General features: G+C 46.9%; 9 protein-coding genes across 14 annotated transcripts; 4 read left to right on the top strand and 5 right to left on the bottom strand.

Annotated features, from left to right (window-relative positions):
* Positions 1–996: 996 nt before the first annotated feature.
* Positions 997–3,496, bottom strand: LOC108036394 (ubiquitin-like-conjugating enzyme ATG10). Its single transcript, XM_017112506.3, has 4 exons — positions 3,423–3,496; positions 1,604–1,703; positions 1,409–1,550; positions 997–1,347 (listed from the first exon to the last, which is right to left on the bottom strand). The coding sequence occupies exons 2-4, from the start codon at positions 1,697–1,699 to the stop codon at positions 1,082–1,084; spliced, it is 504 nt and encodes a 167-aa protein (XP_016967995.1). The 5' UTR covers positions 1,700–1,703; positions 3,423–3,496; the 3' UTR covers positions 997–1,081.
* LOC108036395 (tRNA (adenine(37)-N6)-methyltransferase) lies at positions 1,782–3,429 on the bottom strand. 2 transcript variants are annotated; one of them, XM_017112509.3, is made up of 4 exons: positions 3,281–3,429; positions 2,981–3,182; positions 2,452–2,914; positions 1,782–2,397 (listed from the first exon to the last, which is right to left on the bottom strand). In XM_017112509.3, exons 1-4 carry the CDS (start codon positions 3,340–3,342, stop codon positions 1,937–1,939), a joined length of 1,188 nt encoding a protein of 395 aa, XP_016967998.1. In that variant the 5' UTR covers positions 3,343–3,429; the 3' UTR covers positions 1,782–1,936. The 2 variants fall into 2 exon arrangements, with proteins under 2 accessions (XP_016967998.1, XP_016967996.1); XM_017112507.3 differs by having other exon boundaries at positions 1,782–2,914.
* Positions 3,497–3,819: 323 nt separating the features above from the next.
* LOC108036628 (proteasome subunit alpha type-6) lies at positions 3,820–5,341 on the top strand. 2 transcript variants are annotated; one of them, XM_017112899.3, is made up of 4 exons: positions 3,820–3,984; positions 4,046–4,145; positions 4,208–4,384; positions 4,747–5,341. In XM_017112899.3, the coding sequence occupies exons 2-4, from the start codon at positions 4,070–4,072 to the stop codon at positions 5,226–5,228; spliced, it is 735 nt and encodes a 244-aa protein (XP_016968388.1). In that variant the 5' UTR covers positions 3,820–3,984; positions 4,046–4,069; the 3' UTR covers positions 5,229–5,341. The 2 variants fall into 2 exon arrangements, with proteins under 2 accessions (XP_016968388.1, XP_050743602.1); XM_050887645.1 differs by having other exon boundaries at positions 3,874–3,984; positions 4,034–4,145.
* LOC108036626 (deoxyribodipyrimidine photo-lyase) lies at positions 5,312–7,153 on the bottom strand. Its single transcript, XM_017112898.3, has 3 exons — positions 7,088–7,153; positions 5,760–7,034; positions 5,312–5,701 (listed from the first exon to the last, which is right to left on the bottom strand). Exons 1-3 carry the CDS (start codon positions 7,127–7,129, stop codon positions 5,348–5,350), a joined length of 1,671 nt encoding a protein of 556 aa, XP_016968387.1. The 5' UTR covers positions 7,130–7,153; the 3' UTR covers positions 5,312–5,347.
* A 506-nt stretch (positions 7,154–7,659) lies between these two features.
* Positions 7,660–8,641, top strand: LOC108036312 (uncharacterized). The gene is made up of 2 exons (XM_017112322.3): positions 7,660–8,133; positions 8,312–8,641. Exons 1-2 carry the CDS (start codon positions 7,708–7,710, stop codon positions 8,639–8,641), a joined length of 756 nt encoding a protein of 251 aa, XP_016967811.1. The 5' UTR covers positions 7,660–7,707.
* A 681-nt stretch (positions 8,642–9,322) lies between these two features.
* LOC108036646 (lysosomal aspartic protease) lies at positions 9,323–10,735 on the top strand. Its single transcript, XM_017112922.3, has 2 exons — positions 9,323–10,310; positions 10,370–10,735. Exons 1-2 carry the CDS (start codon positions 9,405–9,407, stop codon positions 10,628–10,630), a joined length of 1,167 nt encoding a protein of 388 aa, XP_016968411.1. The 5' UTR covers positions 9,323–9,404; the 3' UTR covers positions 10,631–10,735.
* A 1,480-nt stretch (positions 10,736–12,215) lies between these two features.
* Positions 12,216–14,532, bottom strand: LOC108036621 ((Lyso)-N-acylphosphatidylethanolamine lipase). Of its 3 annotated transcripts, none has more exons than XM_017112892.3 (2): positions 14,336–14,532; positions 12,216–13,704 (listed from the first exon to the last, which is right to left on the bottom strand). In XM_017112892.3, the coding sequence occupies exon 2, from the start codon at positions 13,636–13,638 to the stop codon at positions 12,475–12,477; it is 1,164 nt and encodes a 387-aa protein (XP_016968381.1). In that variant the 5' UTR covers positions 13,639–13,704; positions 14,336–14,532; the 3' UTR covers positions 12,216–12,474. The 3 variants fall into 3 exon arrangements, with proteins under 3 accessions (XP_016968381.1, XP_016968377.1, XP_016968379.1); XM_017112888.3 differs by having other exon boundaries at positions 13,987–14,531; XM_017112890.3 differs by lacking the exon at positions 14,336–14,532 and adding an exon at positions 13,789–13,933.
* A 775-nt stretch (positions 14,533–15,307) lies between these two features.
* LOC108036523 (tubulin--tyrosine ligase-like protein 12) lies at positions 15,308–17,317 on the top strand. Its single transcript, XM_017112736.3, has one exon. It carries the CDS (start codon positions 15,396–15,398, stop codon positions 17,274–17,276), a length of 1,881 nt encoding a protein of 626 aa, XP_016968225.1. The 5' UTR covers positions 15,308–15,395; the 3' UTR covers positions 17,277–17,317.
* LOC108036525 (activin receptor type-1) lies at positions 17,302–21,082 on the bottom strand. 2 transcript variants are annotated; one of them, XM_017112739.3, is made up of 8 exons: positions 20,984–21,082; positions 20,388–20,511; positions 20,234–20,269; positions 19,771–19,846; positions 19,053–19,708; positions 18,464–18,874; positions 18,181–18,406; positions 17,302–18,123 (listed from the first exon to the last, which is right to left on the bottom strand). In XM_017112739.3, exons 1-8 carry the CDS (start codon positions 21,042–21,044, stop codon positions 17,974–17,976), a joined length of 1,740 nt encoding a protein of 579 aa, XP_016968228.1. In that variant the 5' UTR covers positions 21,045–21,082; the 3' UTR covers positions 17,302–17,973. The 2 variants fall into 2 exon arrangements, with proteins under 2 accessions (XP_016968228.1, XP_016968231.1); XM_017112742.3 differs by lacking the exon at positions 20,234–20,269.
* Between the last annotated feature and the right edge of the window lie 29 nt (positions 21,083–21,111).

The following is a 21,111-nucleotide window of genomic DNA, read 5'->3' as shown; positions in this document are numbered from 1 at the left end:
TACAGGAGGTGCACCTTTTATTAATTGGAAATACTCGAAAAGTAATAAGCGTCCTTCAGATTATTAGTTTCATTAAGTAGTTCGATAAATTAATAGCTCTTTTAGATTCTTACATAATGTAACCACACAGAATTTGCTTGAGAACAGAACCATTTTCATGATCTTTCTCCATTTCTCCAGTCTGTATTGAGTTCTCCTCGTGCCGGGCATCCCTATCACCCTTGAATTCCCTCACCTCTTGGCACGACATCCTCTCAATAGTAAGCATATTATATCAATGTACGTGAAGGTGTTTTCTGTCGGATTACAAAAGCAAACTAACGTAATATACATAAAAATCGATTTATTTTGCAAATAAGCATTTTCAATGCGATTCCCCGAGCCCGCCAAGCCTCGGTTTCGCCAGGAGCAGGAGGATTTTGTGCCGGCGCCGGGGTGCCGCTAATGCCACACAGTAGCCAGTTAACATTAATTATAAATGAACCACTTACAATTAGTAAAATGCAAAGCAAAGCGGCTCAACTTAGGCCACGCTTGTGTACAGTACAACTAGACCTAAGCACATAGCCGTCTGAAGATACATAGCTCTATATGGGACACTATGAAATAATCAAACAAGCAACTACTAGTTGATATTACCAGAGAAAAAACGAAGAAAGCGAGTGGAACTTGCAACCTATATACTATGTTAGCCATATTTTAATGCATAAGTAGATGAATGTACGCCCTAAGCGGAGCTATAATCTGTGTACAAAGTTTGGTTCCTTTCGTAGGTTTACTAAAGTCACTTGTTTCACGCTTAGATTAGCCACCTCAGTGTGGTAGAGTGGTCGCTATATAACCATGTATATCCCATAACAGTTTGCCCGCATATATATTGTACAATCTGGATCTTCACTTGTGCCAAGTACTAGAAGAGATAGGCCCCGTAATGGCCTCAAATATATAGCATATTCAATGTTAAGGTCAAACCAGTTTAAGATAGCGAACGGAATGTAAAGCTGTATAGAACATACGCCATATTATTCACACATGTATACTCCTATAACCAGTGTTTAAAACAACCACCAATAAATCCAAATTACGTGTAATCTTGGCCAAGGCCATAGGCATTTTGCAGGTGTAACTTGACATGGGGTCCGTAGAGACTTATAAAAGTTAGCACCTGGTTACTGCTGGGCTGTCCAAATTGTTTGAGCACCTCGGCGGTGCGACATGGATGCAGAGCCATGAAAGGTCTAAAGAGCACAGGATGGTCCATTTGGGTGAGTATCTGGTAGAGCTCGCTGGCTTTGGTTTCCGGCATGAAGAGTTTCCAAGTAGCCTCCAAATCCAGAAGGCTTCCATCTGCAAGAACATTATCTTTAGTTTCTATATTAAAACTAAGTTCATAAGTTTTTATAAGTACCTGATCTGTGGCCCTGGAAAAACATCATTGGAACTTGATAGGAAACACTGTAGACTACATGGTACTCCACATTAACCAACGCCCCCGATTTATCCTTAATCTTTTGACTGAACTTTAGGAAGGTGTTGGGTTCATCCAAGTCCTAAATCAAAAAAATGATTAAATTATATAAAAAAATCGAATTTTGGTACATACCTTTTCCACCAGCATCCAACCATCACCCAACTTCTGTGCAAATTCAAGGAACTGCTTAGCCTGGCTCACAAAATCTTTCCAGCTTAAATCTCCCATTATACTGAAAGTAAACAACATAAAATTCATTACTTCAAAACAAAATAAATGCACATTAAGAAACTCGTAAGAAAACACTTCGTTTTTGCGTGGGAAACAAGCCTCATATATATTTTTCAGAATGTCCTGTATCCTAGAGCAAAATTGAAACGCCAAAGGTTAAAGCTCCTCAACACGAAATACTTAAGCTAAACAAAAGTCGTGAATTAACAAATATCAATTGCAATAATCCGTAAGTTAGGCGCTGCGCAGATCACCGTCCAAGGCGGTCACCTGCACGTTCTCATTACGCCGGACCTGAACCACCGTCACCGTGGCGGCCTTGTCATCGAATTTGCACGTCACCGTGACCTCCCGCAGCTGGAAGGTGAATATTTGCGAGCCGTATTTTGTGCGCAAGTAAACGGAGCGCGGATCCGCCTCCAAAATGTCCACGATGCACTGCTTCTCCACCTGCAGCTCCTTGAGCTGGGCCTCGGCATGTTCGTTAAAATTGACACTTAGCCGATTGCTGGCCACCACCCAGTTGGGCACTCGCACGGCGCTCGGTGGCGGCGGCATGACATCCGCACCCATGCCCGCGTTGCCAGTGTAACCAGCTGCTCCGTACAGCTCTAGGTCAGACTCCTCTCCGTCGGGCTCCTGTCGAGAGTCGTAGAAGTCCAGGCTGTTCTCATGCGTTCCGGCAGAGGTGCGTCCTGTCCGGGGCAAGAACTTTAGCTGGCTTTCCGGTCTGTCGTCGCCCAACGTACCTGAGTCCACGCTCAAAGACGGCGCATCATAGTATGGAATGTAGGGCTTTATGTCCAGCACCGGAGTTCCGTCCACCATGTCCGTGCCAAAGAAGCTGATGGTGGCGTTCTCGATCTTCTCTATTTCCACCAATGAGAGACCAATGGGGCAGGGCCGATGGGGCGACCGTGTGGAGAAGACACCAACCCGCTCGCCACCTAGACGGGGAGGCGCCACCTTGGCCTTGGGATGGGCATTGTTGCGGTGGAAATGATAGATGAGCCACAGATGCGAGAAGTCGCCCAGTCCCTCCAGCGAGTGCTCCGGATTGGTGAAGACGCCATCGTTCAACTGGATGAGACCGCGCAGGCGACTACCCACAACCGATTGCCGGGGTACGGCTCGCTTCTCCGGGAAAGCCGTCCGTATCACCCCGATGGGCCGAAAGTGGGCGTTGTCCTTTCCTCCATTGGTATGATTGCTCTGGGGATGGGTGGGGAGGTTGGATTGATGTGTCTTTCTGTGTGTGAGTGGCAGGGTCAAACGCACCTGACCTTGTCCCGGCTGCTGCTCCTGCGCCTGCTGCTGCTCCTGCGCCTGCTGCTGCTCCTGCTTCTCCCCGGCGACCTTGTCCTTGGCGTTGGTGCTCTTGTTGTTGCTCGCACAGCCCTCGCAGCGGAAGTCCTGCAGCAGGCGGGTTATCGTCTCGATGTCCTTGCGCTGCACATGCTGCAAGTTCCGCACTTGCTGCCTGCGTCATGGTCAAGGCAAAATCGGTGTGAACTTGAACTTTACCAGTCGCAAAAGGACACATATCCTTTTGCGAAAACTTGAGTCTCCCAAACGCACCTGAGATTGTTGATCTCGTTCCGCGCAATGGTCAACTGACTCTTTAGATCGTCCTCGTGCATTTTCGCTGCCGGCGATCCGCACTTGGCTCCCAATCAATTTGCAAACGCAGCGTACTCCGATGTTATTGATAAATATTTACCTCGAAGTCGTCCAATTGGTTACATTCAGCTAGGGATGGGCCAGCTTTTACGCACGGCACCGCGTCGTTATCGATTAGCGATAAGTCGAGTACTACGTAGTGTTGGCTATTTGGCTACTTCCAAGACAGATCTGACTTTCTTGGAATTTAGCTACATCTTCTGGTACTGAAACGCGATGTGGGAATGGTCAAATATGAAACCAAATAATCTATTAATCTTAATATAAAATAATGTTTTGGTTATTAGAATCTTCTATTCAAATATTTCATATTTGTTATTGTTTAGTGCTTATTAGTTATTTAAATTTAACAAAAAATGTAAACACAACTGGGAAATTTTGGTGGATACTATTTAAGCTTTTTTATACCTGACGTTTTTCATTCATTTTTTCCCCATATTCGATATCGCCGATAACCGACAAATCCCAGCGAGCGCTGCTTTTTGGTATTTTTTAGGCCCATTGTCGGGTTGAGAATGACAATCTGAATTTTGCACTAGGTTCGATTTGAAGCGACATTTTCCCTGCCATATACAAATCTGTAAATTCTTATTGTTCGAAAGGTGTGTTGCGTCCAGCAGTCCTCTTAACTCCATTTTAACCGGCTTAAAGTACCATTTGCAGCCTCCGAATCAAGAAACACGCACCATGTCTCGCGGAAGTTCAGCCGGCTTTGACAGACACATCACGATCTTCTCGCCCGAGGGACGCCTCTACCAAGTGGGTGAGTATCCTGGTACTCTCGGCTCCTACGCCCCCGATCTAACATTCCCGAATCTCCACCAGAGTATGCCTTCAAGGCCATCGCCCAGGAGAACATCACGACGGTGGCTCTGAAGAGCGGCGACTGTGCCGTGGTGGCCACCCAGAAGAAGGTAACCGAGAAGAACATCGTGCCCGAGACGGTGACCCACCTGTTCCGCATCACCAAGGACATTGGATGCGCCATGACCGGACGCATGGGTATGGATTGATTCCTAGTAGATCCCGGCATAAGTCAGTCCTTTTTTCTTAAATTGTTACCGAGTATGTCCTTTTATGAACTCATTGATGTTAGGATCGCTTGATTCATAAACCAAAGGGTTGAAGAACTAGATGAGGATTATGTGAACTTTAAAGCCGCCCTAGAATCTATCAAAGATCCAGAACATATAATATTTTGCTTAAGAAGCTTAGATTTCATTTGTAATATTGGGGAATTAGTTTCCAATAGTTAAGAGACTTTAAGATCAAACACATCATAGGACCCAAATGTTTGCGGACTCATGCTCATCTGGAAATTTATCATAGATTATCCTTCTAATAGTTTCTCTCTTTACCCCCAGCTGATTCCCGCTCGCAGGTGCAAAAGGCCAGATACGAGGCCGCCAATTTCCGCTACAAGTACGGATACGACATGCCCGTGGATGTTCTGTGCCGGCGCATCGCCGACATCAACCAGGTTTACACGCAGAACGCCGAGATGCGTCCGCTCGGCTGCAGTATGGTTCTAATCGCGTACGACTCTGAGATCGGACCCAGCGTTTACAAAACAGATCCGGCTGGCTACTTCAGCGGATTCAAGGCCTGCTCTGTGGGTGCCAAGACCCTGGAGGCCAACAGCTATCTGGAGAAGAAGTATAAGAACAACTTGTCCGAGGAGAAGGCCATCCAGCTGGCCATCACTTGCTTGTCCAGCGTACTGGCCATTGACTTCAAGCCCAACGGCATCGAGATCGGCGTGGTCAGCAAGACTGATCCCACTTTCCGCATTTTGGACGAGCGGGAGATCGAGGAGCACCTCACCAAGATCGCCGAGAAGGACTAAGTTCTGCCCCGCTAGCTGTAATTTTGTCATATTTTATAAAGCCTCTCCTTGGATCTATGGTTAAATACAAAAATGCTCTTGGCTTGCATTCAAAACAAAGGCAAAGACGAAAACTTGTTTTATTTTTTCTTGTGCACCTTACCACCGTATCGCATGACGAAGGCGTTAACATCGAACTTTCGCTTGCACCCCTGGTAGTTCATATATCGCACCTTGCCGAAGATGGCCCGCTCCTTCCAGCCCATGTCGTGGACTCCCCCAATGGACCACATGCAGCCGACATAGCCGTTGGGATCGCGTCCGTCGAGGCTGTACTTGTCGTTTAGCAGGATCGCATATTCCAGCGCCTCCTCAGGGGTGGCGGTCCACTCGAGAATCTTCTTGGCCCAGTACATGCGCAGAAAGCCGTGCATCTTGCCCTCGCGCACCAGCTGCAGCTGCGCCGAGTTCCAGAGGTCGTCGTAGGTGAGGGACTAGAAAGATTAAACTTTATGAATTTCATAGCTTAGGTAATGCGCTGCTGCAGCATACCTTCTCCAGTTCTTCTAGGCCATAGCACGGATCCCTCTTATCCTTCCGGTGTGCATCTAGTGTCTGATATGCCCACGAGCTCAGCCCCTTTAGGCTATCATAGTGCTCGTTGTAGAAGCAGAAGTTGTCCGCCAGCTCCCGACGCACTATGGCCTCCTCACAAAAGGCATCCGCCGAGGCCTTGTGTTGTCCCCGAAAACGTTGCACCTCTAGAGCGCAGCGCTGTGCTGAGATCTGGCCAAAATGCAGCCAAGGGGAGAGTCCGGACAAGGCGTCTGCCATGGGATCGTTGCGTTTGTCATTAAATTTGCGCAAACGACGGGTGCAGAAATCGTAAAGTTGTTGACAGGCCGCCTTGTAGCCTGGCTTGGCCCACTGAACCTCGTCCACGTCCATGTCGCACTGCAGCATATCGTAGGCAGCTGACCAGTCCACAGGTTTCGCCTTCTTACAGCCCGTTCCATGGGGATGCCTTATTACAGGTGGAAATTCGGTGAGAAACTCCCCTAGCTTCGAGTTGATCTTGTTGCGTATGGTGCGGGCAGCGTACTCCTGCTTATCCGAGGCCACCCACAGGGGAACCACATTGTGGGCATCCACCTGCACCAGCGGCACACACTTGGGCAGCGCCTTGCCCACATCCTCTACCCATTGGCGCGGCACGCGCAGCGGACAAAAATCGCAGACTACGGCTCCTACGTCCTGGGATTTCACGAATTCCGGCAGCTTCTCCGCTGCGCTACCCATTAGCAGGTGGAAGGGTATCTCCAGAGAGCGGCACTGCTGCTCCACCTCCTGCAGGCCTTCGATCATAAATTTGTAGTGTCGTATGGTGGCATTCAGGAATTTGGGAACCAGACAAAAGACCACCGACAAGGGCAGTTCTAACTTGAGAGCCAAGCGCTGGGCGAATAGCAGGGCCCAGTTGTCCTGGACGCGGCAATCGCGGGACATCCAGTAGACGACGCCTCCTTGGCTGGATTCCTCCACATCTTCGGTTTTGGACAGGACGCGCGCCCTTTTCTTCCGGAAAGTGAACTCTTGAATGCTTGCTGCCGTGCAAACTCGCTGGTGGTCCAGGTGTGTGAGGAACTGCTCGAAGTTCTGGTAATCCGGCTTGGAAGCCAGCGAAGCCTTCGAGGGAGAAGCCTCGTCACTGCTTTCCTGTGTACTTTTGTTCATTTTCTTAGAGCTGTCCTCCTCCTTTTTGGCGGACTTCTTGGAGGGACCCGCCTTAGTTACTTTGGTCCGTTTCATTATGTGAAGCGGATGGGCCTATTTAAGAGGAAAAATGTTAATTGGTGTTCTAGAAATTCTGTGTAACTCACGATCTTAAACGATTCGCGCCAAAAGGTCGCAAGTGTAAACATAACTGCGTGACGGGGTGGCAGCTCTATCAGCTGTTGTAAGCAGATAATTAAATACGAAAGTAGCCGCACTTTAGATACCCAACTTTAAAGGAAATGGATCATCCAGTATGTACATCATTGGAAGTTTCTGTTTGGGAAGCATCGAGTTTGCATTTCTTAACCGTAAGATACAATTCAAAGCCCCTAAGAAATCTGGTAAGTTTATGTGCGAGAGAAGGAAGGAAAAAATACAAAAAAAAAAACATTTAATTTATATTATGGTTTATTGAAAGCAGACTTTTATTATGAAAATATATTGTTAGGTATTAGTAATTCGAACTAACAATGGAAGAATATTTTAATATGTTGTTTTATTTGGCGCGCAAAAAACAACAACTCAAAATGGGTGATTGCATGCCCATCCATCACTTACGCGTCTGTTACCGAGTTACTTATAAAAATACCGAAAATACTAAAAAGAGAAAAAACGATATTCTGCATTTATCGATCAACGAAAAATACAGTCCTAAAAGCGTTAAATGCAAACGACGCTTCATAGCTTTTTATTCGTTGGGAAATTGAGTAAACTACTGAAGAAGATGGACGACTTAGTGGGCGAAACGACCTTTAATGCTAACATCGGTCGCACTGCCCGATCCACTCTTCTGCGAGCCCCTGAATTGCCGATTCACAAGGAGCTGATCGAATACGCAGCGTCTTCTTGCCGAATGTTCTACATTCAGGACGCTTCCGCCTGGCGGGAATGGGCAACGACAAACGAGGCTTTCCAAGACCTCTCCGCCCAGGAAGTCTGTAAAATATTCCTGACCGACGTTCTGCCCCAGTTGGACACCTACGAGCTACCGCAGGCGGTCAAGGAACGCTTGAAGCTCTTGGATCTGCATCCATTCTTCCGACGCGCTGGTCATGGCTATCAGTATACTCCCGACTGCGATTTGGCTAGTAGATTCGTACTTCAGCCCCAACAAGATTTCCTTCTAGCTGGCGATATCCAGAAATCAAAGGTAAGAACTTTAAAGCATTTAACTTAAAATGTCCATGTTCATAAAAAAAGTTTAATACTTACATTTTTAAGTAAATAAATGCTTGAAATCATAATAACTATATACCAGATACACAGAAATTATAGACGTGTGTAATAATAGATCGCCATATCATATAAAGTGTCCTTTGCCTTTACAGGAATGTGAGTCCGGAGGAAGATCCCAAATCGTGCTTATAGACAACGAAGAACTGGAGCGTCAGTCCTGTGGCGGATACAACAGCAAAATTAGTCACGAGTCTGCTGTTTTGTTTTCAGCTCTGCTTTCCACTGACCACGAGCTTTCCATTAGCCAAATGCATGATCTGGGCGAGATTCACCAACGATTGCGACAGGCCAAACAGAATTTCGAGGACCGTGCCAGATTTGCTCCATTTCGTGAAAACGTCAGTGATCTAAGTAACGATGTAGAGGTCTTTGCCAATATGAAATCTAAACTTTGTAAGGTAATGAGTGATCTTAGGAAATAGTAGATTTATTTTCATTTAAATTATTCTATTACTTATATAATCTTGATAGAAAATAGTTTTTCTTGAATGGAAAACTTCAGATTTTTAAGGCTTGAAATAATTTGAACGGAATATTTTTTCAGTTACCTACAAATTTTTTCTTTATTTTTATTTTTTACATTGAAAAAAACGTTTATTTTTAAAAGCGTTAAAAGCTTTAATTATTCAATACTAATAATATACACAAATGGCATAACTACATTTATTTTTTATATTCAAAGGATTTCGTTCTCAGTTTTGAACAATACCTTAAACAGAAACAATTTTTCCTGTCAAGTTGAACAAAAATTAATACACGGCTAAGAACTTTAAAAAAATGTTTTATCAAAAATTAACCTTGGAAACCAAGCAAAAAATTTAATTCCAGGATATTAAAGTTGGGAACATTTTAAAACACTTCATATAAAAAAGTAAACTTATGTATATAAAAAGAAATGTATGTATGTGAAAAAGTGTAAAAGTTAAGAAGTTAATAAACTCATTTTTATGAAAATCTAACCTTGGAAGCAAATTATTATAAAAAGAAGAGGTTACAGAAAATCCAAATCCAAAACAATTCCATAGTGTTCCAAGCGAACTATCGAGTGTCCATAGTGTCGCCTCGCGTCTGGTCAAATTTAGTACCTTATGCGTGCTGAATCATTTTCGCTGCCCCGCAATATTTAATTAACTGCAGCGATCATTGCAGTTCCAGCCGTCAGTAAAGTAAAACATTAAGAACAAAATGCAGAAGGTTGCCCTGCTGCTGGTCGCCTTCCTGGCTGCGGCCGTGGCCCACCAGAAGCCCGGATTGCTGCGTGTGCCGCTGCAGAGATTCCAGTCGGCCCGCCGCCACTTCGCCGATGTGGGCACCGAGCTGCAGCAATTGCGCATTAAGTACGGCGGTGGCGATGTCCCGGAACCGCTGTCCAACTACATGGACGCCCAGTACTACGGACCCATTGCCATCGGCTCGCCGCCGCAGAACTTCCGGGTGGTCTTCGACACCGGCTCCTCGAACCTGTGGGTGCCCTCCAAAAAGTGCCACCTGACCAACATCGCCTGCCTGATGCACAACAAGTACGATGCCAGCAAGTCGAAGACCTACACCAAGAACGGCACTGAGTTCGCCATCCACTACGGATCGGGCAGCCTGTCCGGATATCTGTCCACCGACACCGTTTCCATTGCCGGCCTGGACATCCAGAATCAGACATTCGCCGAGGCGCTCAGTGAGCCCGGTCTGGTCTTCGTGGCCGCCAAGTTCGACGGCATTTTGGGTCTGGGCTACAGCTCCATCTCCGTGGACAACGTGAAGCCACCGTTCTACGGCTTGTACGAACAGGGTTTGATCTCCGCTCCGGTGTTCTCCTTCTACCTGAACCGCGATCCCGCCTCGCCCGAGGGTGGTGAGATCATCTTCGGCGGCTCCGATCCCAATCACTATACCGGTGAATTCACCTATCTGCCTGTGACCCGCAAGGCCTACTGGCAGATCAAGATGGATTCCGGCTCCATTGGCGATCTGGAGATCTGCAAGGGCGGTTGCCAGGTGATTGCCGACACCGGCACCTCGCTGATTGCTGCTCCCATGGAGGAGGCTACTTCCATTAACCAGAAGATCGGTGGCACTCCCATTATTGGCGGACAGGTAGGCCAGATCTTAGCTATTCCCTGGAGAGTTAATAATCCAATATTTCCCTCTTTCAGTATGTTGTTTCCTGCGATCTGATCCCCAGTCTCCCCGTGATCAAGTTCGTGCTGGGCGGCAAGACCTTTGAGCTGGAGGGCAAGGACTATATTCTCCGCGTGGCCCAGATGGGCAAGACCATCTGCCTATCCGGCTTCATGGGCATCGACATCCCCCCGCCAAATGGTCCCCTGTGGATCCTGGGCGACGTTTTCATCGGCAAATACTACACAGAGTTTGACATGGGCAACGATCGTGTGGGCTTTGCCAATGCCAAATAATCGAACAAAGAAAAATATACTTAAAAATGTAAACTGTAAACATTATCGATCCCATTGTGGATCGTTTCTCCGAAGACCCTACGGAATATATATGTATTAGCTATAGCGTTTCTTTGTTTGATTGCGAGTTGTTTATGCCAACTTTTTGCTTACTTATCAGCCGAATGTATTTTGCTTGCTCTGCTACTTGATAAGCTCCCAAGCATTATACTATATTATGTGTATGGTAAATTGCATTTGTCATCATCACTGGCGGGACTAAGTGAAAACGAACGTACATGGCTGTCTGGGAAGCTTTTTCCACTCAATTAATTTGTATAATGTATGTTCTTCTATTATGTGATTCGGCCAGAGCGAAGCTTGCACCAGCCGGCTGATAACAAATGTCGGGGCTCAACGGCTTCCTCTGTTGTCACTTAATTAACACAACTCTACAAAGTGCAGAAATTTCCTCTCACATTTTGTTTGTGCGTATTATTTTCGGTGGGATCAGAGAAATTTACTTTCTATATTAACAAATGTTGAAATTTTAAATCATTGTATCTGCGTCTTGCGATAAAGTCAATCAGAAGTCAAAATTCTAGTTTCCAGCAATGGTGAAATTATTTTTCTGAGTAATTCTTTCAGCTTCTCGCTTTGGATTAATTGATACGTTTAAAAAAAGTAATAGAATAGATTACTTTTCCTTCAATAAATAACACAAAAAGAATATATTTATGGGAAATAAGTACTAATTAACACTTACAACGAACCTGTTTGTAATCTATAGATGCCTGTTTTTGTGTACATTGTATATTTCTGTGGAAATAAACTAACTTGATCGTTTGAATAACTATAAAATTAAAAAAAGATTTTTTATGCCAAATATTTTATACATATCTCATAAGTTAATTTATCTCAAGAGCACTCTTTACATTTAAAAGCCTTAATTATTGAACCAATGAATTTGGAAAGATATAACAATCCTGTTTTTATTTACAATCATTTAATAATCTAGCGTACTTAGATCAAACAATCAAGTCGTTAAAAAAACTAAAGAAATCTTAATTGCACAATTACAAATGGCTGAATTTTAGTACATACTTTATGAATCACCCGTATTGATAAAATCAGGTCCCAAGCTCTGAGATCCGCTACCGTTTTCACCTACATAATTCCATTGTTTTGCCCGGCCTATCAGCTTCCAGTCACTCGAGATAGCCTCCGACCCAATCCGAAAGAATTGAAAGCAACTGGCGCGTGTGGTCTCTTCCGGATCGATGTCAGGTCTGACGTATGTTCGGGATCGGCTGCATTCGTAGAGAACTTTTCGGCGGGCAAGAGAATGCTCTATTGGCTGGCCGGATTATCAATGGAACTCCATGCGCAGTGACAGTGCCAGTGCCCCTGAAGTGACCTTTGCACCGTGACTGAATCAGCACAAGTGAACGATAGCCGGCTGAGAGGTACTCGTGCGGTGCTAGAACAATCCAAGTTGTCAAACCTTTAAACTTATCTGTAACTATGAGCCTCACAATTGAAATGTTCCGCATTTTTGAACAACATTTAGTTGGGCATTCAACGATCAAGACTTATGCGATCTGAATTGCTTTGTAACAAATATATTTAGGCTAATTAATGAACAGTATTTGTATAACTTGAAATCTCAAAAATATAAATTAGAATGTGCCGGCTGGGGCCTAATTCCAGGTGGCCAAGTTTGACCGTACCATTTAGAGTGAAAATAGCGGCTGAGTAAATAAGATGACCATTTAATACTAGGCAAAGACACTAAGCTAATAGATACAGGCTGGCAGGCGAGCTGTGATTTGTTTGTTTCTCCGCGATACCCGCGCTGCATCTGCTCACTTCGGCTTGACATTGGCCGCCAGTTCGTCGGCGGTCGGCGTGGATGTGTCAGCGGCGGTCACGGCCTCGGCCACGGGCTGCACCTCCGGCTGGACCTCCACCGTCTTCGCTGTGCTCAGGCTGGGTTCGCGCTCCTCGTCCGACTCCGTGGACTCGCGGATCAACTGCAGCGGCGTGATCAGCTTGCCACCGTCTACCTTGTACATATCACAGGTCTCGTTCACATAGCGATTGAAGACGTCCGGCTTGTCGGCGTACACGTGATGGCCGGCGCCCGTCACGATCTTGATGTCCACCATGTTGCTGCCGCGCTGCGACTTGATCTTCTCCCCCGACGAGGAGTCGATCCACGAGCGGGAGCCGTAGATGAATGTGATGGGTATGTCGCTGCGCACGTCCTTGATGCGGTGGATCATGGGGTGCTTGGCCCAGCCGAAGGACTGCATCATTGTGTGGAAGGCGGACTCACCGCTGGGGTTTTGGGCATTGCACTGGTGTATGTACTGTGGCAGCAGGTTGATGTCCTCTTCGATGGTGCTCTGGAACTTGCGCATAATGTCCGGCCGCGTCTTCTGCACCACCCACTGGCCAAAGGGTCCGGCGGCGCGCAGGGCCCACAGCGGATTGAGCGGGGTCAGGACTCTAGCTATGGCCCGCACCCAGAGCGGTATGGTCTTGCCGTTGGTCGAGTCCGAGGGCTTTTCGGGAAAGCCCCAGGGGTCGGCCAGTATCAGGTGCTTGACGCGCTCCGGGTATGAAAGGGCGTAGCTGGAGGCAATGAAGCCGCCCATCGAGTGGCCCAGTAGAATCATGTCGTTGATGTTCATTTCGCGACGCCACTCCTCCACTGATTTCACAAACTGTTTCTCGCACACCAGGGCATCCTTGGCGAATGGCGGTCGTGAGCTGCGTCCGAATCCCAGGATGTCCATGGCGTAGACCGGTCGACCCTTGGCGAAGGCATCCAGGTTCATCACCCACAGGGCAATGCCCGCTCCCAGGCCATGGAGCAGGACCAGGGGCACCTCCTTGGACTCGGTGTTCATGCTGATGGTCCAGATCTTGTCGGCCTCGCCCACCGCCGGACCAATGTCCACGAAGAAGCCCCTGTAGGGCAACTTCACGTACGACAGTATCTTCTTCTCGACGGCGCGGAGCATTGTTGGTGAGCTGGATGTCCAGTTACACAACCATTTCCAGAGGAAGAATCTGTTGTTTCGGGGATCCTGCAGGTGAAACAGAGAGCAAAAAGTGACGGTTGAATTTGGGGTGAAACTACAAAAACAGAGTGTTGTGGGTTCGATGGGCACCTCTAGCCGCTGGCTATGTGATCCATGCCAGGTGTCACCAGCCGAAAATTACTTAACCAGCGGCCGAGAGTCAATTGCGCAGTTGTTTTTGGCAAAATGGGGATAGTTTTTGTTGTTGAGGGATCTCTCGAAACGTCAGCAGCCAAATGTGACTACGTTGATGAGATGGCACCGGACCTGGACCCACACACTGCTTACCTCTAGGTCCATGCCCTGGTTGGATCCCAATACCGTGCCCGGTCCCTGCGCGACTGTGGGCAGCGGCAGGTTGGAAGCAGAGGCGGAAGTGGAGGTGGGCGGCGTTGGGACCACCACGTCGCCGTTCGCCAGTGCCAGCGGTTCGCTCATCTCGCTCCCGATGCCAACGATCCGGGTCTCTCACTTCTGATTTGGATGGGCCGAGCGGTGTGCGGTGTGTGGCGGGTGTGTGTTCGGTTTGGTCTCCTAACAATAACAATACTCCGCCACCATTTGCGCGCTGCGTGCGTACCCCTCGAAAGGCGAGAGTCTCATGAAAGTCCCAACGAAAGTAAAATCAAATTTGTACCCTTTCAGTACTGCCGCGTTGGGATGACTTTGAACTTCTGCTAATGCCACTGCTCAGCGGGAAGTGCTGGGGCTTGTTCTGGCGCTGATTCTGATTCTGGCTCGGCTTTCGTGTCGCAATTACATGTTATCTATTCTAATGGTGAAATACTCAAGCATTGTTGTTGCTGATCTGGTGGGGAGAGGCACTAACTAACGCACACGAATGGGAAAACAAACAGAGTGCGGTCACACCGTCAGCTGGGCCGGTCAGCTGATCGCCGGCAGTGTTGGGTAACGCGGGGGCAGGTGCATGGGCGTTGTTGTGGGGTGGAAAAGGGCATCCGGGGCTAAAATTTAACCCTCTGGCTAACTTAAAAAAGTGACTTTTCAAAAGTCCTTTGTTTTTGATGGTTTTTATTTATTTCTTAAAATTAAAAGTTAGGTTAGAAAGATTTGGCATTATCAAATGTTCATCTATATATAAGCTTTAAATTACGAAAACATTTTGTTGATTTACTCCAAATTTAAGTCTGCATAAATAAACTTGTTCTGGATCCACATTTATATTATGTTATGTTTTATTATGAAAGCACACACACGACCTAAAATAATTGTAATTGAAAAATTTCGATTGAATTTTGTTTATAAATTTTCTTGTAATTCGACTTTAAAATTTTTTTTATTTACATAAATTATATTAAAGTTTTAAACTTGCATAATATTCTCACTGCTTTAGACAAATATTAAAAAAAAAAGAATTCTGATTTTTTTGTTAAGGAATTTATTTATTTGTTTTAAATATTTTATGGGCACAGGGGAAATATATTATTTAAGTATTCCGCTCTCTAGCAAGAATGTTCCATCTGACAACGGAAGGTTATATATAATTTGTATTTTTAACGTTGTACCAATTTATCTAAAATTGTATAATTTGTTATTGATGAAATGCAATAAAAACGGTAAAATAAATCCTAGAGTTCCAAAAAGGAACGCATCACTACACACCCGGCGTAAACGGTCACTTTAGCAGGGACGTGTGCTCCAGAGATATTCGAGGGAATACTAAAGAACATCCGCACATGGACGGCATTAACAAGTACAACGAGTTTGTGGCGCTGCACAAGCCGCAGCTGGAGTCCTCGGCGGTTCCGGTGCATTTTTGGCCAGCTCTCTACCGGAAACTGGCCACGGACACCTTTGATGCCGGTGAGGCGCTGCAGCTCATGCTGATTGACTACGACGAGGATGAGGAGCAGAACCCCGCCGAGGACGACGACAGTCCCAATCCGGTGTTCGCACTGGGTGTGGCCAGGGAACTGGGCGTCAAGGCGAGCGATCCTCAGGCCATCTATTTAATAGACCATGCCTGGACCTTCCGGCTAAACGGCGCCCGCCAGCAGTTGGAGCAGCACTCGCAGCTGGCTGACCGACTGTCGGCCATCACTGGCGTGGATCTGGAGTTGGAGGACCGCGTCGACAAGATCCTTCGTCGCCTTTGGAAGTACTGCCACGCCTACTCCATCGGCAGCGCGGGCTTGTCGGACGAGGAGCGCCAGCCCATCTGGTATGTGATGGACGAAGTGGGTTCGGCCGTGAACCACTCGGATGACCCAAACTTCCGGTTGGTGCCTCTGCTCTACCTGAACACCCAGACCACGTACAGTCTGCTCTTCCCAATCCGCGACTGCGAGGCCGGCGATCAAGTCACCCGCGATGTGGTGGAGTACGTGGCCAAGGATGCCCCGCAGCGGGACGCTCTGCTTTTGCCTTGGCGCGATGCGGATCTAACGGGCGAAAGCTTCCTGCAGGTTGAGCCCCGCGTGGACTACTTCACCAGCGGTCACATCCCCGAAACTTATCCCAAAGACAACACTGATCCACTGCCTGCCAGGTCGCGGTGCGATCCCTTGAAGGTGTACGCCGAGTACGAGGTGGTGCGTCAGCACCTCACTTCCCCCGAGTTCATCCTGGTCAGCAGCGAAGACGAGGCCGATGTCCTGTGGCTCACAAATCATTTTAAGAACTTCGAGGAGCTGGCTGATCAGTCGCCCGGCAAGTTCATCAACCAGTTTCCGTTCGAGTACGTGATCACCATCAAGGATCTGCTCAGCATTGTGGGGCGACGGGCAGCCAAGGAGCATCACAATGATCTTACGCTGGAAACGTATCCCAGTTGGCTGCCCACCACCTATAATTTGTCCACGGAACTAAGGGAATTCGCGGCCTATTACCAAACGAGGGCAGCCAAGGGCTTGGACAACCACTGGATCATCAAGCCGTGGAACCTTGCCCGCGGCCTGGACACCCACATCACAGACAACATCAAGCAGATTGTACGTCTGCCGGCTACTGGACCAAAGATTGCCCAAAAGTACATCGAGCGACCGGTGCTCTTTAGTCGCGAGGGGTTGGATGGACGCGTGAAATTCGACATTCGCTATGTCATTCTCCTGAAGTCCGTGAAACCCCTGAAGGCCTACGTCCACCGTAAGTTCTTCCTGCGCTTCGCCAATCATCCGTTCTCTCTGGATCACTTCGATGACTACGAGAAACACTACACGGTGATGAACTACCAGGAGGAGGCGCAGCTGCATCACGTCAAGTGCGACGACTTCCTGACCCTCTGGCAGGAGCAGTATCCGGAGAACAATTGGTCCAATCTGGAGCAGCAGATCTGCAAAATGCTGCTCGAAGTGCTGCAGTGCGCTAGCCAGGCAGATCCGCCCTGCGGCATGGCACCCTGTGCCCAATCCCGAGCACTGTACGCAGCTGACATCATGCTCCGCTGGAAGGACGACGAGGAGAAGGTAATGGAGCCCCAGTTGCTGGAGATCAACTGGACGCCCGATTGCAAACGCGCCTGCGACTACTATCCCGACTTCTTCAACGACATTTTCCGGCTGCTCTTCCTGGACGAGGACAACGACGACAGCTTCCTGCTGCTGACGGCAGACAATTGACACGGTGAATTGATCAATAAACATGTTTTCCTAATGCTTAATGCTTATTCGTGTATTTCATTTCGTTTAGACTATACAAAACTTAAATAGCTTGCAATTTGTACAATATACAAGTAGGTGTGTGTATGCTTCTATGCGTGGTGAACTAAGTTAAAGGCTTAACTAACTAGGACAGCAAGTCAGTTGGTGGTGTGGCTTATCGTTCTATCATAGCTTGGACAAGTTCTTTAGTCAAGAATTTAGTGTAGAGTTCAAAGAGTGAGCTTACAGTTAACGCGCTTACAATTCTCAATTGCAAATGGCACTTGATGAACGATGAACAATGGTAAATAGTGAAATGATAACTATACAGGATGATATCCCAATTTATATTAGAGTCGATGCTATCTTTAACTTAAGGCAATTTCAAAGGCACCCAGTCAAGCTAAGTTCGCCGTGGAACGGAAACGATAAAGTCTATCCAAACATAAGGCAAATATATGTTATAGTCTTCTATAAATAAGCTGTCAAGGGTCTTGTACTTGGCTTAGTTCTTCATTCAACACGCGGGATCTTGGCCTAACTCCGAATAATACATATACGAACTAATAGTGTGTGAAAATGCAAGGTAATGCAGAATAATGTCAATGAATGAATCTTAAACTAGCTAGGTGGTACACCTAAAGTATCGCTTACAGCTAAGGCTTGACTACAACCACTAAACGCAGGAATCGTCGAAGTCCAGGCGTATCTTCTCATCAGCGGAAGCCAGCTTATGTATAGTCTTTTTGATGCGCAGCGCTGGTAGGCGCACGTTGGGGTTTTGGTGCCAGCACTCTTTCATGAGCTTGGACATGCCAGCCAGTAACTGTAGATTACATAAAATTAGTTTGGATATTCTTAAGATTCAACAAGATCGTCTTACCGAATCTGAGCTCCAGCGATTGGGAATGGATGGTCTGTAGTTGTCGATGCAGACCACCTTGCGCATATCCTCGAAGCTGGGATCCATGGGCACCACATCGTAGAAGGGCACCTTGTACTCCTCGGCAATGCCGCACGAGATGGTGCGGCGACAAACCTCCCACAGGACCAGTCCAAAAGCATAAATATCTGTGCGGCGCAGTGCCTCAAAGCATTCCAAATCGATGCTGGGGGGGAGGAAAAGATTAATTTCATCCTTCAAGTTAGTGCCACAAAGTACCCACCTCTCATCCAGAACCTCAGGAGCCATGTAGCGCTTGGTGCCCACTTTGGGATTGTTGCCCAGATCCAGCTGACCTGTAACATGCGAGTGGGTGACAGCCAGTCCGAAATCGGCTATCACGCAGGACCCGTCCGAGTTGACCAATATATTCTTTGATTTCAAATCTCTATGAGCCATGGCCGGCTTGCCTTGCTTGCCGAATATCTCAGTGTGCAGGTGCACCAGTCCATTGGCTATCGATAGGCAAATCCACACCATGTCGTTGTGGCTCAAAGCGTTGCGGTTCAGGTGATCGAAAAGCGAGCCCAGCGGGAAGTAGTGCGTCATCAGCCAAAGTTGGGTGCACGAGTTGCGCGACGTCATGTCGGAGCCGATGAAGCCGAGAATGTTTTCATGGCGGAGCAAAATGGTGCTGAAAAATAGGGACGGTTGTTATTGATGACTCATAAAGCGCAACAGGTCATGACGTTTAGATTAGAATGAATAATACGAAATAATCTTAGGCACCCTTTATACATATATAATTATAGGATTTATAGAAAGGAAATCCTATAATTTAGTAAATTTAATCGTAATAGTTTATCTCTCACCTATAGATTTCTGTCTCTCGTTTCCAGGACTCTTCGTCGCGACTGAAAAATATTTTGACGGCGATGCTCTCGCCGTGCCAGTGACCGCGCCACACCTCGCCGTATTTGCCGCGCCCGATGCACTCGATCAGAGTAACCTGTTTGGCCAGCGTGCGCTGCACCAGCAGGGGCAGTCCGCTGCCCGATCCTGAGGTCACCGAGTGCTGAAGGTACTCCCTCAGTGTACTGTCACCGGCGCTAGTGGCCCGCAGCAGCTCATCGTTGACCAGATAGGCCTCCGGATCCTGCTTGGTGCGCGAGGCGGCCAATCTTTTCCGATGGTTGCGACGGATGAAGAAGATGGTCACAGTGCCCAGCAGCGCGATTATTAAAAATGGACCCAGAATGGCGGCCGACATCTTGCTTATATTACTGGTATCGGCCGTTATCACCGTAACATCATTGGCAAAGGGCAGCAGTTCGGGAAATTCTCCATCATTGCAGTGGTCGCCGGCACAGCAGACCATATTGACGAACTTGGCCGTGTTGCGTTTGCTGGGGCCATTGATCTTCATCGAGTTCTGGCTGCAGTACATGGGCAGATGGTCCGGCGAGGTGATGCAGCCGCGGGACACGTGCTCCTGGCCATCGGCATCGCGGGTGCGCGATTTCCAGCACTGTTGGAGAGGAAATAAAGATTAGGTTATGGATTCTGATGGTCTTATTAGGCATAACTCACCTGAATGGCATTCTGACAGGTGTGGGAAAGTTCATAGGGATCCAGGCAGGGTGGCTCGCAGGAATAACATTTGTATCTGTTTAAAGAGATGGTATTAATAATACGATTGAAGGGAAAGAAAACTAAATGTAAAGCTATTATTAATAATAATATAATATATTTTTTTTATTTTTCTGACTACTAAAATATGGTTACAATAATATCAACTGTGTATGTTTATAAATCTATTCGGAAATTTCTTGTAATATCAGTTTATGAGTAAGGTCTTTCGGTAATAATTGACACTTTTCAGGACAAGAAAGATTGTGGAAAATCCTTAGATCCTTTTTGGATCGTTAGAAAGTAATTTTCATGTAATGCATAATATTATAGTTTATAAATCCTAAATTGGAATCAGTTCTCCGAGGTTTCCTGGGACGCCTTGATAATATCTAATGTTCCATCTGATTAATGTAGTTTTTACCTTCTTTTCATGCGGCGTTTACTCTTAATGTGTCTCCTAATCAGGGATTAGCAGCATGGTAAATGGGTGGTAATAGAGGTTAGCAATAGGATGGAATTTTGGACAAAAGCAGGGATAACAAGCCATGACAGTTCGGGTCAAGACTCAAGATTACCTGGGGTGCGTCTGCACGGAGTTCTGGGGAACGGCTGGGAACTCCTTGCCAGTGAGGTGGGGGGAGGACAGGGTCTCCATGTCTAGGTCCGGAATGTCCTCCCGCAAGTGATCGCTGATTTCAGCTGAAAAACAAAAAAAAAACAACAAATGCCCATTAAAACATATGTACATAAAGATGTACATACATCCATGCAAGGCCCCACCACTACGACACACGCACGCACGTACACAGGGGCCCCAGCAAGTTCTGTATACACACACGGAACTCTGGTGTGCGTGGGTAAATCATTGAGAAAATGCATTATGCTGCAAAACGCCCACGACATCCGTTTATATAATGCGTTCTATGTGGTCTTTTATTGAGGGTTTTTACTTATGGGCATCCGTAGAACACCTTTTCGCCTCTAGTCCTGCAAAATACGCAGCACAATTGGCTAGAACCGCAGCATATGAAAACAAATCGAAGCCAACCAAAACACTTGGGCTCTTTTCAATCACTTTGTTGGGGCCCTTACACCCTGTACAGCCCGCGTTTCTCTTACGCATTGTCTTCCCAAAACACTCATTTATTGATTAACACCTATTAAAGCCCACCTCTGGCATTATTGTATATTGAAAACGACAATAGAAAAACTAAAAATAAATTGGACTCCATTGCTCCATTCCGTTTTAGAGTGCGTACAGTGTGGCCAGAGTGGGTTAAAATACGGAAGTCAAGAACA

Source organism: Drosophila biarmipes, chromosome 2R (assembly GCF_025231255.1).
Source record: "Drosophila biarmipes strain raj3 chromosome 2R, RU_DBia_V1.1, whole genome shotgun sequence".
Lineage (NCBI taxonomy): Eukaryota > Metazoa > Arthropoda > Insecta > Diptera > Drosophilidae > Drosophila > Drosophila biarmipes.
Note: the sequence above shows the minus strand (reverse complement) of the source record. Positions and strands in the feature narration are given on the sequence as shown.